The 16,172-nt window shown below is 41.2% G+C and overlaps 1 protein-coding gene across 1 annotated transcript in view; it reads left to right on the forward strand.

Moving 5' to 3' along the window:
* Positions 1 to 6,387: 6,387 nt before the first annotated feature.
* LIN28B (lin-28 homolog B) overlaps positions 6,388 to 16,172 on the forward strand; it is an 84,898-nt gene continuing 75,113 nt past the window's right edge. Inside the window, exons 1-2 of the mRNA XM_071547867.1 lie at positions 6,388 to 6,421; positions 13,249 to 13,436. Coding sequence (XP_071403968.1) covers positions 6,388 to 6,421; positions 13,249 to 13,436 — 222 coding nt within the window. The remainder of the gene's footprint in view (positions 6,422 to 13,248; positions 13,437 to 16,172) is intronic.

Genomic DNA, 16,172 nt, shown 5'->3' on the forward strand with positions numbered 1-16,172 from the left:
GGGTGTTTTGAATGCAGTTGCACAGCAAAAAGCAAGGATGCTCCTCTGGTGTGATGAGTAGAGGCTAAAAAACAAGACAAAACCAACATGATGTGTTTCATATGGGAGGATAACACTTTTAAAAATATACATTCTGCTTCTAAAAATAGAATGTATTGATATGCAGGGTCTTCAAGTTAAAGGTCAGAGGTGACAAATGGGGACACAGGTCATGCAGCTCATTTTCAAGCAATCAGTTTCTAGTTTTTTCATGGTTGAACAAAAGCTTAATTATACAGAAAAATGAGGACTGTAATATTTAACTAGTCAATTTGAACAGAGAAAGAGATGTAGTTTTACACAATTCCCTATTTTCTTGAATGTAGCTTTATTATGGAATTATTTGTTCTACTGTTACTGATACAAAAATAAGTCTGTCTTAAATTTAAACATTTAAATACATTTCTTTAGTTAATTAAAAACTGCAATCTGTATTTAGTGTCAGTACTTGGGAAATAAGAGGAGTGTGTAGCCATTTTCATTTGTCACTGGTTTTAGAAAAAAAATCTATCCTGGTCATACATATTTCAGTAAAGTTAAACTGCCAGGTCTATTCATTTTGACGTTTGTGCATATACTTATTATTTCTGGCAAAGTACTTTCCCAAAATCCTACTTCCAGTCTGCAGCATTCTGTGTGTCCATGTGCAGTAATTATACGGACCTAAACCCTCACTGTTTAACTCAAATGTGTGTGTGATTATCATTCTATTATATGCTGTGTCTAAGATTCAGGGTTCTTAACAATTTGAGAGAAGTGGTTTAATGTTTATATTATTAATATCACATTTAGACTAAACCAAGCTTTCACAAATATTCTAGAGGTGCGTTACAAATATTCTATAGGTTGCATTTGATTTAGACCACCTGCAGAAATGCAGTACTTAAGGCTGACTCCCAGAAAGTAAACTGTTAAAATTTATACACTCACTAATAATTTTGTATCACATATTAGGTTTTTGCTTTTCTTTCAGATACTGTATCTCCTGTACCTACTTCAACTACTGATGTGTGCACTGATTTTAGAGATTGTGAAATTTTAGTTATGTATCACTGATGCTCCTCTTTACTTTTTTTTTCCCCCTGGTTTGAATTAATGACCTGCCTCCACTAAAGTTTATAAAAAATGACCATTGCATTACTTCATTTATTTGGTTGTTTTAAACAGTGACTCAGTCAGAAGGCATGACATACAGGACTGATGCCCACTCCAGCTGAAATGAGAAAGATGTGTCCTGTACTATCCATACTTCTAGGAAAGTGAATATTGGTGTTTAAAATACAGACAAACTTACCTGCTGTTTAACTTCTATAATGTCTGATTGGATTATTTTAATGGACAATATCCATATCAGCATTTGATAAGCATGCTAAAATAAAAATGATAAAAAATCAGCCTTTATTAGTGTTTCAAAGTAAAAAATTCAGTGACAAAAGCACCCAACCAAAATGATGAAAGAAGATTCTGTGTTTTTTAGGTAAATAGCACATGCAAATAAAACAAGAATTCTGTGCAAAGGAAAAGATGTGAAAGGTGTGTCAATTCTATCAAAACAAATGCCAATGTAAAACATCTCATAGAGGTCTGAACAAACCAGTTCAGTTGCTATAAAAGCAAATAAAAATTATGTATTTTTAAAAATGTGTAGTACCATCAGTTTTGAGGGAATAATGTAGTATCTTTATACTGAATGTGAACAATATGCATTCGATTTAGTGTAATCAGGATCAATGGGAAAAACCACATTTTTCTTTAAATGAAAGACTTCAATTCAGCTTGTTGTCATAATGTCTCGTCTCTTTCTTTATTTGGCCTTTAACATGTATGTTTTCAGGAGTTCATTTGGCATTGTTTCGTTTGCAAATAGTTATCAAATGGGGAAATAAAATCTTTCTCTCTGTAGTTTCTCTTAGAAATAAACAATTACATTATCAATCAATGATCAAACTCTGAAAAATATGTTGATCTATCTATGATTTGAGAATTGTAGCTTTTAAAGTAGGGGTTTTTTTCCTTACAAGGTACTGATACTAATTCATTTTAAAAATACAAAGAAAAATCCATTTGAAAACACATAATAAGACCACAAAGTAGTTTTCTCATAGTTTCGTTTGCTCAGTGTGTGGCAATTTCAACGTGCGCTCGCTATCAGTAAACTGGGAACAAAATATTTTAAATATGAAGGAAGTAGAAAAACAGTAGTAGAGGGTGATGTGTTCCATTTTTAAATCGTGTATTTAAAAGAATTAGTTTTAAATCACAAAATATTGTTTGAACCATAGTTGTTTTCCATTGCTTTTTAGTTAAATAATTATGAGAGTTGTTTAATATATGTATATTCAAATGCAGACTATAAGAAACTCTAGATTTTAGTAAATCAAATACACTAAAAACAAGAATTATAAATAATTTTAGTCCTTAAAACACAAAAAAACCCTTGTTCAGCATATTCCTTTAGTATGTATTATTAAAGTTTTAAACTAAATAGATCCTAATTAATTTTAATGCTAAAGCAATTGTCAATATAATAATAGCATTTGATTTCGAGGAAAAACTCTGATCCTATAGTTATCAGGCTTTCATTGGCTCCTACTCAGCTATGGTGGAGTTTATTACTCCTTTTTATTGCCTAAAACAATCAGATTCGTAACAATGGTGGAAGCACATTTTACTTTTCTTCTTTTTTCCTTTTCCCGCTGTAGTCAAATGACATTTTTACACATAATTTAAAGGTGCATAACTGGATGTTTGGTCTCCAAAAATGTGTATTTCCTTTCTTAAAACTAATAAATGCATACACTGTTTTTATTTGGGGGAGGAGGGGGGAAAGCATACCTGGGCTATTGTCTAGCTGTTTTATTTACTTAGAGCTGTAACTACCTTCCTTCAATTCAGTGACAAAAGTGAGTAAACTTAGCAAAGAAAGACTAAATTTTAATTTGGTAGTTGTTCAATTAATTCTCTTCAGTCAGCATTTTTTCAATAGTTTGTCATCTTGTAGACACTTGCTTTCATCTTCACTTGCTAGAAAAATTAAGTAATGATATGAAAACAGAAGTATGGAAGAAAAGGAAAGTAAATTATGGCTAGACTAAGAATAAAATTGTGAGAACTTTCAGCTTCTTCCCCAGTGTAATTACATGTTGATACTTGAGTATACTTTTTCAGGAAATTTAATTTTTCTTACACATTTTAAATTATATTTTACTGAATGAAATGAAAAGGAAAAAATAGTTTTAAACATCTCAGGAAGGCATCCATTATTTAGAATTGAGGAATCCATGTAAAACAAGTTAATTCAGAGTGCAAGACAACACTCATTTGTGATTTTTGAAATTAAAATACTGTGTGCATCAAGAACTGCAAATGAGAATATGATTTTTACTGACTGGTTCAAATTATAGACAGTGAAGTTTGTTGATTACAAAATGCAATTTCTCAGTTAATATATTGACTAGTATGTGTGTGTATATATATATTAAAAGCTGATGTGTGCTTGGGTTCTGTACAAAAGTTTAAATTTGGTGTATACTTTGCAGCATTCATCCATTTAAGTCTTTACTCCTGATGAGTTAACTAAAAGAGATCCTTTTAACATTGAGATGTTTTCCCCTATTCGTTTTCATCACTATCTTACTTGTTTGTTATAAAATAAAGTATTGGTGGGTTTTGTTTTCTAGTTTTCCTGCACTTTGATCATACTTAAAGGATCCACCATTCTTTAAAAAATACTGCGGACTTTACTCTGTTGAAGAAATCACTCCCCTGCCCACCACTAACTTTGAAGGAAACAGGTTTAACGTCTGAATTTTTTTTCAACTTAGTTTTGGAGGAAAGCATATAACTTACCTAAGTGGAGTAACTAGATATGTCTGCTTTATTTTCTTCCAAGCAAATTATATTTCTAAATCCTTTGGTAGCAAACTTGCTTAAACTAATGAATTCAAAGCTATCCGTATCTAAGAGAATTATTTCTAAATATATATAAACTTGCTGTTATTTTTCATTGACCAATAAGTTGTCAAAAATACACACCATAAGCTGTTAGATAAGTTGAATGTACAGAATGTACTACCTGTATGGGAAGGTGGATTACCTTTGTTGGGGGTCTGAGTGTGCCTTTAGCTGATAGTGCACTTTTCATTGTATTTCCTATCCAATGTTTCCATATGGTGTTCTGTTGCATTATTTTTTGTACCTAGTGTTACAATATCCTTCCCCATACTGTGAATGCCTAGTTAAAATGAGGGTTGCTTTCAAAGGAAGGGACTTTTTCTCTAAAAACATCTTGCTGTCTAGTACACAATTCCTAAACAGCATTTATTTACTTATTTGCAGTTACCAAGTTCATTTAAATGCCAAGATAGTTTCACAACTAAAATGCCAAAGTATTTTTCTAGTTTGTGCAGCATAAGGAGGCACAGGAGAGTTCACCATGAGCTGTTTCAGAGCCCAAACCTGCTTCCATTTAAATGGAATATACCTCTTTCAGTAGGATGCAGTAAAATACATGCCAAAATAGTTTCTTATTTACAGGAGTTAATGGAAGTGAAATGCCCAGGCTTTTCTACAGTAATCTCCTTTATACCAAGTTTTGGGTATCAGGAAGCTTTTTGTAATAGCTATGAAAAAATTAGATTTCCTTTTTTCTGCTTCATAATGTGTTATGTTTATTTGACCCTCTAAAGTATGTGATGCTTACAAATGTGTTATGAAAATGGCAATACTAGAAACAAGAATTACTTGTACTGTTTTCTGCTACAATTTTTAAGAACTGTACTTTCCTGCTTGTAGTCCTGACACCACTCCCCCAAATACTTATTTTTAATCCCTTCGTAAACTGAAGCAGGCTACGTGCCAAAGACAAGAACAGATCCTTTACTCTATGCTTGCATATTTCATTATGTTGCATAAATAATGCAAGTAAATCTGAAAGACACAAAAGCCACATAGCCACAGGTTGGCAGAACAAAGCAGCAGATAAAAGAGATTGGACTTCAGTGCCTGAAGGTGTAAAAGCAGAGCTAGGTTTAATACAAGGCAAAAGTCCACACAATTCCAGTGGAAAACTTAGTTACTACAAAAGAAGAGGAACTGAATCAGCTTGCCAGTGTTGTTGCACTGAAAAGAAGGATTCTTCCACACCATTTTGTGTTTTCTAGTGTTGAAATGATTGAAGATAACTGACTATAGGGGAAAAGAAGAGAGAAATAAGGTTCCCATTTGACTTCGGGCATTCTTAATTTGCTCACTCCTTTAGCAGGATTTTTTTTTTTAAGAAAGAGAGTAACTGTCTGGATGTGCTCTTAAACTGAGAAAAAAAGACAAAACCCAGATTTCTCTGAAAGAGTAGAGAACTGGGATTATATCTAAACAGGTTGATACTGCAATTCCTTGTTTGGCTTTGATGGGGTTTAGTTAAAATAGATTATTCAAAAACACAGTAGAGGGTGACAAGAGGACAGGCTTGTGGCAGGTGAGTTCGTGCATGCTCCTATCTATTAATCTTTCATTTGTTAAACAAACTGGATGGCCAAAGTGACAAACTTTATCCAAAACCAAGGTATTTGCCTTCATGCTTCCTGCCATCTGCAGTGGTTTTTTTCTGAATTATACTTTTATTGGCATTCTACAAAATTAGCCAGGTCTTTCTCAACTAGAGCAAAGGTACACCTTCAGTCAAGCTACACATCTGTATTTGTATCACTGATTGGTTTTGTTCAGATTGAGATTTAGGATTTAATATCATTACATATTATGGTATGCAGTTTTACCACTGATATGATTGAAAGCATTTTTCTGTTGAGATTCATAAATTGGCATTGAGTTACAATTTTGATCATTAAAGAATCCTGGAGAATTATTTTTATTGTATTTTTAAAAATCATATACAAAGTATGACTTGATTGCATAATATGTACAATTTAAGCATAGTAAAAGAAAACTCACTAGTTCTTAGGTTTCCTATTGCAATTAATTATTGAGAAAGGAAACAAACACCTTTCAATATTCTGCAAATCTGTATCTTTTCCCTCTGTTGTCATCAACTGCATAGCTTTCATAAGAGACCAATGAAAGGGGCAATGCCTTTACTGGTGCTGGGGGCGGGGAAACAAAAGCAGTGGCTGATTTTTTTATATTACACCTTGGTTATCTCATTGTGGTTCTGATGAACTATGTAAATCTAAAGTAGTAAGTTTATAGGTCACTTTGTAGAGTCAGTGCCCTGGCATTTTATGGCCTCCTAATGAGCCGTTAAACTGGAGGGGAGGGTAATTAAATATGGTACTTTGGTACAATGTACAGGTACTGACTCCAACTCTCTGATTTTAGGTTCATCAGAAGACGATGAGGTCATTCAAGAAGGTCTCCTCAGGCTCAGGTCAGTCTTCTCTGTAGCGTCTTACATGGCTGACTGTGTATCTGTGAAACTGAGCTACTGCAGCACTTCTATCCCGCTGACTTTGACGAACACAAGTATTGGGTGGTAGGGGGAAGACTCGTTAAGTTCGTGCACAGGCTTCAGAGTTCTTGATGCAGTTTGATGCAGTTCTGTAAGACAAATAAACAATTACATAAGAAAAATTTATTTACAGTAGCCCCACCTCAGATACCTGTCTCAAATTATGGGACCCACGGGTTTATATGAGCGCTGCACGATCCCACTGCAGCAGACATACCACTGGGCGCACACACCTCAATGGCTGACTAACATTTATACTTCTCGAGTTACTGTCGTGCCGCTGCCACGTTACCGCCACGCAGCCCCCTCCCATCGCGACGCCTCAGCAGTGCCGCCCGCCCTTCCAGTCCCCCTGTCCGTCCAGCCCCCTGCACTTCAGTCTCCCTGCCCTTCCAGTCCCCCTGTCCGTCCAGCCCCCTGCCCTTCCAGTCCCCCTGTCCATCCAGTCCCCTGACCTTCCAGTCCCCGTGTCCATCCAGTCCCCCTGCCCTTCCAGTCTCCCAGTCTGTCCAGCGCCCGCCGTACCCGCTCGGGGAGGCGCATGCGCGGGTGGGGGCACGGGGCTTCCTTTGGAGCGGCTCTGGTCGCCCGAGGGACGGACGCGCGTCTCAGGGATACTCGCGATTCTCCCGGGTCCCTTCTCCCTCCCGTACGGCGGGATGCGCTCCTGGCGCCGCGAGATAGATAGCCTGGGGCGGGCGTTTCCTGAGAGCTGCGGCGGGAGGAGCTGCCCGTGTTACCGCCGGACTGGCCCAGACGAGAGCGCTTGGGCAGTTACCCTTCGGGGAGGATGCGCTCCCTGCTGAGATACGTACACCAAGCCCGGGGAGGCTGTCCCGGGTGAGGAGAGAGCTGAGGCATAAGTGCCCGATGCTAAAACCCGCCCGCTCATCGTCCTGCGCCTACCCCCCGAAAGTCGAAGCCGTGAAACCGGCCCGTGCTGCCGGTCCCTCCGCGACCGGCCAGCCTTCCCTGCGGGGGGGCGTCAGCCTTGTCAGACGGTCGTCCGTGACGGCTGGCCAGAGCCTCCTTAAATCCGTCAGGGAAGCGGCTGCTATCAGTTGCAAATCCGCAGCTGAGAGGCGGTTAATGTACGTGAGACCACATCCTGTATCCGAGCGCTCCGAGTGAGTCCCCCCAGCGTCCTTCTGCCCGCGGATCATTCGCGGGATCACAACAATTCCCAGTATTTTGTGAGTCTCCCTAGCAAACCGCCGGCATTGCCCGCAGAGATCCACGGACGGCAGAGTGGACCTGTGAGCCGCGTTTCGTTTCAACAAAAAATGTCCGTAAAGCTCGTGTTTGAAAGCGCGCTCCAGCCGTCAGTTCGAGCAGGGCCGCCTGCGAACGGCGACGCGATCCGTCAGCGAGGGCGCCCCGTTCCCGTAAGGGAGCAGAGGCGGGCTCCGGGGAGTCGTGCGCGCCCGTCTTAGGTGTGACGGGAGAGGAGCGCTGGGATAGCCAAAGAAACGTGCTCCGCTCCAGCGGCGGGCGGGGGCGAAGGCAGAGAGGCGCCTGCTGAGCTCTGAAACATTTCCCGAAAAGAGCTGAACGGTCCAAAGGCGCCGCTATAAAACCCGTAACTTCATACCCCGCCCGCAGTCACACGTCGAGCAAAATCCGTCCCTGGTCGACCCGAGCCGTGGGCAGCGGCTCAGTTGGGTCGACGCTGTACTTTGTTAAAAGAAAAAAAAAACACACGTATTTTCTAATAATAATTCGAGGGATTAATATGGCGAGTATTAAGACTGGCCAGGGCAAAGCGGGAAGCTGGCAGTGTCTTGAGCATGTCCGACCCAGCTCTCCCAGAGTGGCGGAAAGGCATGCCGCCACGTCCCCGCTGGGAAAGAGCCGCATTTTCTTCAAGTGTTAAGCAAAAACCCAGGGGCAAAGCCCGGCGCGATGGGAGGCTTATGGGGACAGACCGGCTGCCTCCGGGGCGCTGACCGAGTGCGGCCGCTGGACGCCGGAGCCCCAGCGCCCGACGTTCGCCCTCCAGGGGCGCCCCAGCGAGCGAGGAGCGAAGCAAGCGGCCTGACCTGCCCCCGAGCGGTACGGCCCCTGCCGGCAGGGCAGCCCGCCGGGCCGCTGGCAACCCTCGCCCGGGCGCTGCACGTCGGCGGAAAGGGAAGGCGGCTTTGGCGCTCACACTGTAGGTGAGAAGGTTTTGGCGGGAACAGCTCAGCACCAACACAGAGTCCTGGCTGTAGGGAGCGGAGGGAAAGGTGCCTCTCAACCCCCGCGCTAGGAAGAGCCGGTTTCGATAGAAACCGTGTAAGAAACAGGACGGGCATCTTACTGCGTCCAACATCGGCGGGGCGGCGCCGAGCAGCCAACCCCGAGTAGTGTAAGAAAGGGGGCAGGAGCGCCTCGGCGCCGTCCCTGCCCATCCTGCCTGGCCGTCGGCAAGGAGCGCTGGCTGCACTTTGAAATAGGAAGTGGTGGCAGCATCCCGAGCTCTGCTTTCAAGTGTAAAATATGCGTTTTGTTTCAAATGCACGCGGCTCCGTCGTTTGTTTGGATTTTTTTCCCCCTTTCTTTTGAGTTTGCTTTTTATTTTTGAGGTGGGGGTCTTTGTGCGGAGGAGAATGGTGCTTGTTTGGTTTATGGGGGTTTTTTTTGTTTATTTTTTTCTTTTGTTCTGTTTTGTTTTGTGGAATAGAAGAAACTGAAGTTAGGACTTTAAAAGTTTTAGGAAGGTGACAAATGGGAAATCCAACACCTCTGCTTTTGGTTACATAGTTTCAAGTGACCTCTTGCTGTGCATGTGGGAATACAATGATTCCAGGTTCCTCTAATTGTTTTAACCAAAATTAGCATCTATTTAGCGAAAAGTAAGGATAGAAATATTTTTTAAATATGTAAACTGCTGCAATTAGATTAATTTTTCCAGGAACTGGCTTGTTCTGTAGAGTTTTTTCACTGTTTATCCTCTTCCTCCCCTTCTTTGCGAATGAATTTTGGAAGAGTGTTAGAAGATTGGGTTTTTTTTAAAGTTCTCTCCTTTTTTCTTTTCTTTTCTTTTTTTTTTTTCCGGAGAGTTCCCAGCTGGCAACAGCTCTCTACCTTCCACAAAACTTGAAAGGCTGATGTCCCTTGCAGGAAATGAATGAGTCGATAACATCTGACACCAGTGACCAGTCCAGTGACCCCAACCTTAATTCCACTAATACTGGAGGCCTGAAAATCTCAGTAAAGACCCATCGCAAATCCCAACCTCCCTCCATTTTACAAAATCTTCATTTATTCGGCAACATAAGAAATACTTTGCAACCAGAATATTTAGATTCATTTATTGATGTGGTTTTGTAATCTTTCATTTCTTCATCGAAGAATATATTGTACTGATTTTTTTCACTGAAATTTGCTAACAAGACATTTTGTCCATTTAACGAACTCAATCAACTCATTTGTGTCCGTTTTAACCAATATTGTAGTCTCTAACGATTTTTTACACCAAATGTCGTTAAAATAAATCAATCTTTAAAAATAAATACTTTAAAAACGGTATTAAAGAGGATATTTTGTGTCTTTTCGAAAGGAAGTGCAGAGAGATCTCGTATTTTATAAATGTGCCCTTGTGCCACAAGAAACATAATCTTGAGCACTTCCAGTAAGTGGTGTAGAGCATTGTTTTTTCCCGGTAACCTTAATTTCTTGTTCATGGCTGAGGTTTCACGTGTGTTAAAATCTCGTACATTTCTATGTTAGATATCGTCCCGGTCATAAGATCCAAGCATATAAAATTACTGGCTATTTAATATTGTAAAATAATCGCTATTGTAAGGGGGGAAGGGAGGTTATGAGCTAAAAGCAGCAGCATGTTGTACGAATGCGTAAGGCAGGTCAGTGTAGGAAGTCGACCTCACTGTTGAAATAACCTATAGGAAATTTACGGTTGACGACTGCAAAGGAATTTCAGGATTTAAAGCTTCTGCTCCATTTGCCAGCCTGCTTGTATTTGAACACTCTTGCCCACCCTCACTTTTTTCTTGCAAACGATCACACGGAGCCTCCACCTTGGTGTTTCACACAGAAATGAGGCACTAGCGAGGGAATTGACGCTTTCCTGAAAGGCAACAAAAGGAGTAAACAGGCCCATAGGGGCAAAGGCGTCCCCCTTAATTGGGCAGACTGATCGACGCCACTTCCCAAACAACAGCAAGTGCTTTGCAAATGCATAAGCCCCTTGCATTCAGGTTCTGCACGAATCGGTTTTTTGCTTTGGCTTTTGTTTGTGTGTCCTTGGGATAAGAGAAGATGCCGAGAGGGTGGGAGAGGGCTAATAAGAAAGTCATTGAGCCTCGGTTTTAAATAGGTATGTGCAAAGTTTAAAGGGTATATATAATACTGAATGTAAAGCGAGGTTATGTGCGAGTAGGTGGTGATAGGGCAGAACACTTTCATCTGTAGTTTACACTAAGGAAGATGGACAGCTAGAAAATAAAACGAATTCTCACCTAATTTGTTTGTTTATTCTGACGTGTACAAAAATATTTTAAAAACGTTTGGCCGTGAATACAGCAACGGGAAGAGCTGGAGGGCAGGACGATAGCCGTGTACCTGGGTGCGCGGAAGGGGAGTGACTTTGGAAAGGAGCTGTGACCAAGCCCTTCACACATCATACATTTCTTTTTCGAATTGGATTCCCCCTCCCGCTGGCAGTGAAGACTTAAAAGCAGCGCAGTCCCCGGTCAGCGTTATTCCTCCCTCTTTGTCTTCTTCCTCATAGTTGCGGGATTTTGTGGTGGTCTTTTTTTGGTGGTGTTGGTGGTTTTGTTTGGTTTTTGATTTTTCTTTTTTCCCCGTCCTCGTCTTCTTTACTCTCTGTCAGTCCTCTCCCAACTGCTGATTGAGGTTCACTCCAATTCTCGGCTTGAAAACTGGGCTCCTATTTAGGAAGTCATTAATCACATCCCCTCCCCCGGAAAGAGATGGCGGAGAAACCTGTGAAGTACAATTCCTCGCCCCATCCCCCCTTCAGAAATGTTTTGAGACGCTGAACCTCCGCACATTCTGGGCCATAATAAGGTGATACCGCGTTTCCGGCAGGCTTTTAATTTGAATGCGTAATTAGTAACGATCCGGTTATACATCTGCCCGCATTTTGTGCAGAGGGTGACACAGATGCCTCTCGGCGTACCCGTCCGTGTCTCTACACACGTGTGTCCCTCATCCGTGAGCATCTCGCCTTCATGTGCGTAGGCGCACCCCGGCTGCAATGGGCACAGATACCCCCATAATCTCTTCTGCACGGCCGCCCCTGCACGTAGCTGTTGTACAGTGGGCTGTATCTAGAAACGCACGGTTCTTCCTATGGATTTGTGCATGCACGGGAGGGCAGAAACCCCAGAATGATACGTCATCTCGATTTCCCGTAAAGAAGCGTGCAGATTAGCTGTCCGAAAAGGAAGGAGAAAAAAAAAGTGCCGTGTTGAAAATTTCTTGTTCATTCATAAATTATTTTGGTGTGTCAGGCTAGTTGAAATGGCGATTGGCTGCTCCTGCCTCCTGCCAACCCCTTAAGGATCCGATGTGAAATTAGTAGCAAGAAAGCATGTAATTGACCGAGTCACGTGTGCGCAGGGGGCCAGAAACGGAGCGAGAGAGACGGGGAAAAATCAAAAGAGGGAAAGCACATTAGACCATGCGAGCTAAATTTGCGATCGTTCAAAATCAGGATGTTAGATTAATGCAGAAGACCACTTCGATCCACAGGGAAAGTTTTCATCTCACGAGTTTGGAGCAGAGGGCCCGTGGGGCAACATGGCCGAAGGTTAATTTTCTTTTTCTATTGTTTTACTATGAATTTCGTTCGCTCGCTCTCTCCCCCTCTCCCCCCTCCCCTCCCCCCACCCTCTTTTAACCCAACTATGCATTACCCTTTTTTAGCAGCTCGCGCAAGGGGGCTTTCTCCAAACCCATTGTTACCCAGCTCAGAAACTGTTCCGTACCGCCCACACCGATTCACAACTTGAAAAGCTTTCAGGGGGCTATTGTTTGAATTGTTCCTGTTTGATTAAGCACAGTTGCAGTGGTGGGATGAGAAAACGGCCGTACACCTGTCCCAACTTTAATCGAAAGTTTATTCCAAGGAGGGATGGACACACGTTGGAAAATAGTGGTTTCGGCGCTGCATGTGCAATAGCCAGTTGTGCAATCTACCCAATTTTGCTTTTTCTCTCTCCTCCAACCCTCCTCGGCCTGCCCCCCTCGCCCCCCCCCCCCCTTTCTCCCCCCCCCGCGCCTTGCGAAGAGAGACTAATTGGGCTGAGAATTTCTCTTGAGAAATGGGATCGGTCTTAAACCAGCAATATTCAAGTAAAGTATCGCGTTCCGTGCTGTAATGTGGCTGAAAGATGGAGTTAAATGGAAAAATACACGTATGTAGAGAAACGTGGGCTGCCCTGGGCACAGAGAGAGGGAGAGCCTCCGTGCGCAGTGTTTCCTCTCTGTAACCGCCGGTGATTTTATTTTTTTACGTATTTGGGGGAGAAGGTTTTTAATTTTAGGATTCATGAAAAAATACGCACTTTTCACCGTTGGCGTTTTGATTTTGTTTTGTTCGCCTCCTCCCCCGTCGTTTTTTTTCTCTGTTCCGTCTGTAGTAACTCCCTTATACAGCGGCAAAAGGATGTTACCAGAATTTAACTCTTTGCTTTGCATCTTGTCCCTCTCTTCCTTCTTTTTTTCCCCCTTCCCCCCTACCTCCTACACACCCCCTCCCGCCCTTCCCTCTTCCTCAGCAGGGGCGAGTAAAGGTGGAGACGAGCCTGGGAAGTTGCCGGAGCAGGAAGAAGAGGAGGAATCCCAGGTTTTGCACGGAACCGGCCATTGCAAATGGTTCAATGTGAGAATGGGATTCGGGTTCATCTCCATGAGCAACCGAGAGGGAAGCCCCTTGGAGTCTCCAGTTGATGTCTTTGTACACCAAGTAAGACCCATTTTTGTCTTCCATTTCAGCTTGCCACGTTTGGTTGAGTTCAGTGGGACTCTGGTTTCATGTGAAGAGAAGTAACCTATCTTTTTCTGGGTATTTAGGAACATCTGTAATTAAAAAGTTGCCTTAGGTAGTGGTTTTGTTGGCAGCATACAATTTGAGTAAATAAGGTCGTTAGATTGTGCTTAGTTCTCTGTGGCTGGAGATTTGTGTAAAGAGAGAATGTTTTCTCATATCTTCTTACTTGGTTAGAAACGTCTCCTGTGGTTTTTATTTATTTTCCAATGTCACACTTTTTAACAAGGTTTATCATTTGCCACCAGACTGATCAGGAGCAGATATGCCTTTCCTTGGAAAACTGCTTAAAATTAAGCTGGGAAAAGGAAAAATAATGTCGGGTTTCATTCAGATAACATTTGTGTAGTTTTAAACGGTTTACTTGTAAACCTCGAATTACTTTTTAAAAGCTCATCTGAGATTCGTTAGTGAAATTAAGACATAATTATAGTGTTATTTTGTAGTAATTCAGACCTGAGAGCGTCCCTATCATGGTACTCTGAACCATGTACGTGGTTTGGTTGGTTGTTTTTTAATTATTCCTTTTTAGGGAAAAAAAAAACCCCACAAAACTATTAAGGATTCAGACCAAAAGCAACATCTCTGTAAGGCTGATGGGGAAAGAAGGGCTGGATGGTGCTTGGTTTTGTTTTTAAACACGACAGCGTGGATGGTTTTGTGTTTTGAACGTGGAAACTGGTGTGAACGCCTTTATGCAAAGGAGTTTCAGATGCAAAATAGGTACAAAATAAGGGAACTTTTCCCGAGGTCTGTACCGTGGTTAGTGAAGAAGGAGCATGAGTAGACCTTCTCTGGTCCTTCTGCGAGTCTCCAGTTGCAACAGTGCTATTTTGAATTTCCCCCATCTTCTCTGTGATCAGAGAACAGGTATCAGGTAAAGAGACCATTTTGGGTTGGGGTAGGGCCATGTTAGGGAGGCAAAAAGGCATCTTAACTTTTTACGTAGTTGTCCATTTTCTGTGACGTTTGCAATGACGGGGCAAGGGAGTGTTCCATGATTATACAGTGATTCCCATTTAATGTTGCATTTAGTGGCCCGGCTTTCTTACGGTAATTTCCACCAGGGTTTATTAAAGCATACACTCTTGATTAGGTGGTTCTAAAAAAACGGTAAAGAAACTTCTAAAGAAACTGCTGCTGTGGCATGTTGCCATGTGATGGGTAGTGGGGTGAATTTTCTGATCTTGCCTTACATGTGCCCTGCAACTAAGGGCCTGCACTTCGATATAGCTATTTGTATTTGGAATTATGTAGCAAGTATAGAATCTAATAGTGAACTTACTGAATTCCTACATTTCCTGCTTCATACTGGCATATGAGGTGCCCCCTGTTTGCTGGTGCTTTTTTTCTTTAGAACTGAGTGCATGAAGTACTTCTGAAAGAAAGAGCAGTCTTCTTCCTTTTCCCCATTTCTTCCCTTCTCTGTATCTTTTTAAGTTTTGAAATTGTTCTTTACAGTTTTAAAAATTTACTTTAAAAATAAACCCCTCCTTTCTTTAATTTTGGGTTAATATATGTAATTTTTTTTGCTTCTTGAATAGTAGAAGACAAACATTGGAAGCATAGTAGTGCTGTTAATAAAAACACATTTGAAAACAAAGATATTCTTAGAGCTGTGGAAATAGAGAAGCGTTGAACTGCATGATAACCTGATACATTTAAGTAATACTAGACAAGGTGTGCAGTTTCATAATGGAAAATAGTCCTAGAAAATAATAAAGCAGTAATAAATTTGGGAGTTGTTATTCAGTTGTGTCCTCTAAAGGAGGGGACAAGAGGAAAATGTTACACAAGCTTGATTATTACAGTTTAATAATCTACAATTTATCCAAACCGTCGAGTTTCTAAGACCTATCACAGTGTAAAATGCAGTGAAAAATATCATGTTTCATTGCACATAAACTGTGTGCCTTAGTCCTTTTGAGTTTACTTAGAGCTATGTCTCACTGAGTGGAGTTATTAGTATTCTGCAATGGATTGCACTTTAAAATAAAGAAAATATGTTTCTCATCTTTTTCTTTCTGATTAAATCTAAGATATATATACATATAAACTTCATGGTGACATGAATCTTTCTTTTGTCAAATGCAGAAGTTTTCTGTCTAATGTAATGGGAAGAAATGCTATCTATTATGTTTCAGAGTACATTTTAGATAATTGATATTACTGTATGGAATGCTTTGTGTTAGCTGACTAGCTGACCAGGGATAACAGTAGCAGCCTGAGCATAAAAATGTCTTTAAATGTGTAATGTTATTTAACAATGCTGGTTTTATAAGACGGTCTGTCGCCTGAACAGTGATTGGATCCTATTCCTATTAGTTTCATTAATTTGAAAAATATAGTCATGTGAAAGGTCTTTTTCAAGGCAAAGATATTAGTTTATTAATCTATTGAAACAAAATATTGCTGTTCAAAACTGCTTTGAAAACACCTCATCATTTACTTGTCTGCACCTAGTGTTGCATTCATTCACTCATTCTGCAGTGTCTGCAGCTGCTAGTATAATTTTATAGAACCAGACAGTCTAAGCAGGGGAAAGAAACTTTAGTTTACTTAGTTCGAGTCCTGTCCAAGCTAGCTTGAGCCCTGCTACAGTATTTTTACTTTCTTACCTTATCTTTTCTTGGGGAAGTTATGCCCAGTTTATGA

Source organism: Pithys albifrons, chromosome 2 (genome assembly GCF_047495875.1).
Source record: "Pithys albifrons albifrons isolate INPA30051 chromosome 2, PitAlb_v1, whole genome shotgun sequence".
Classification (NCBI taxonomy): Eukaryota; Metazoa; Chordata; class Aves; order Passeriformes; family Thamnophilidae; genus Pithys; species Pithys albifrons.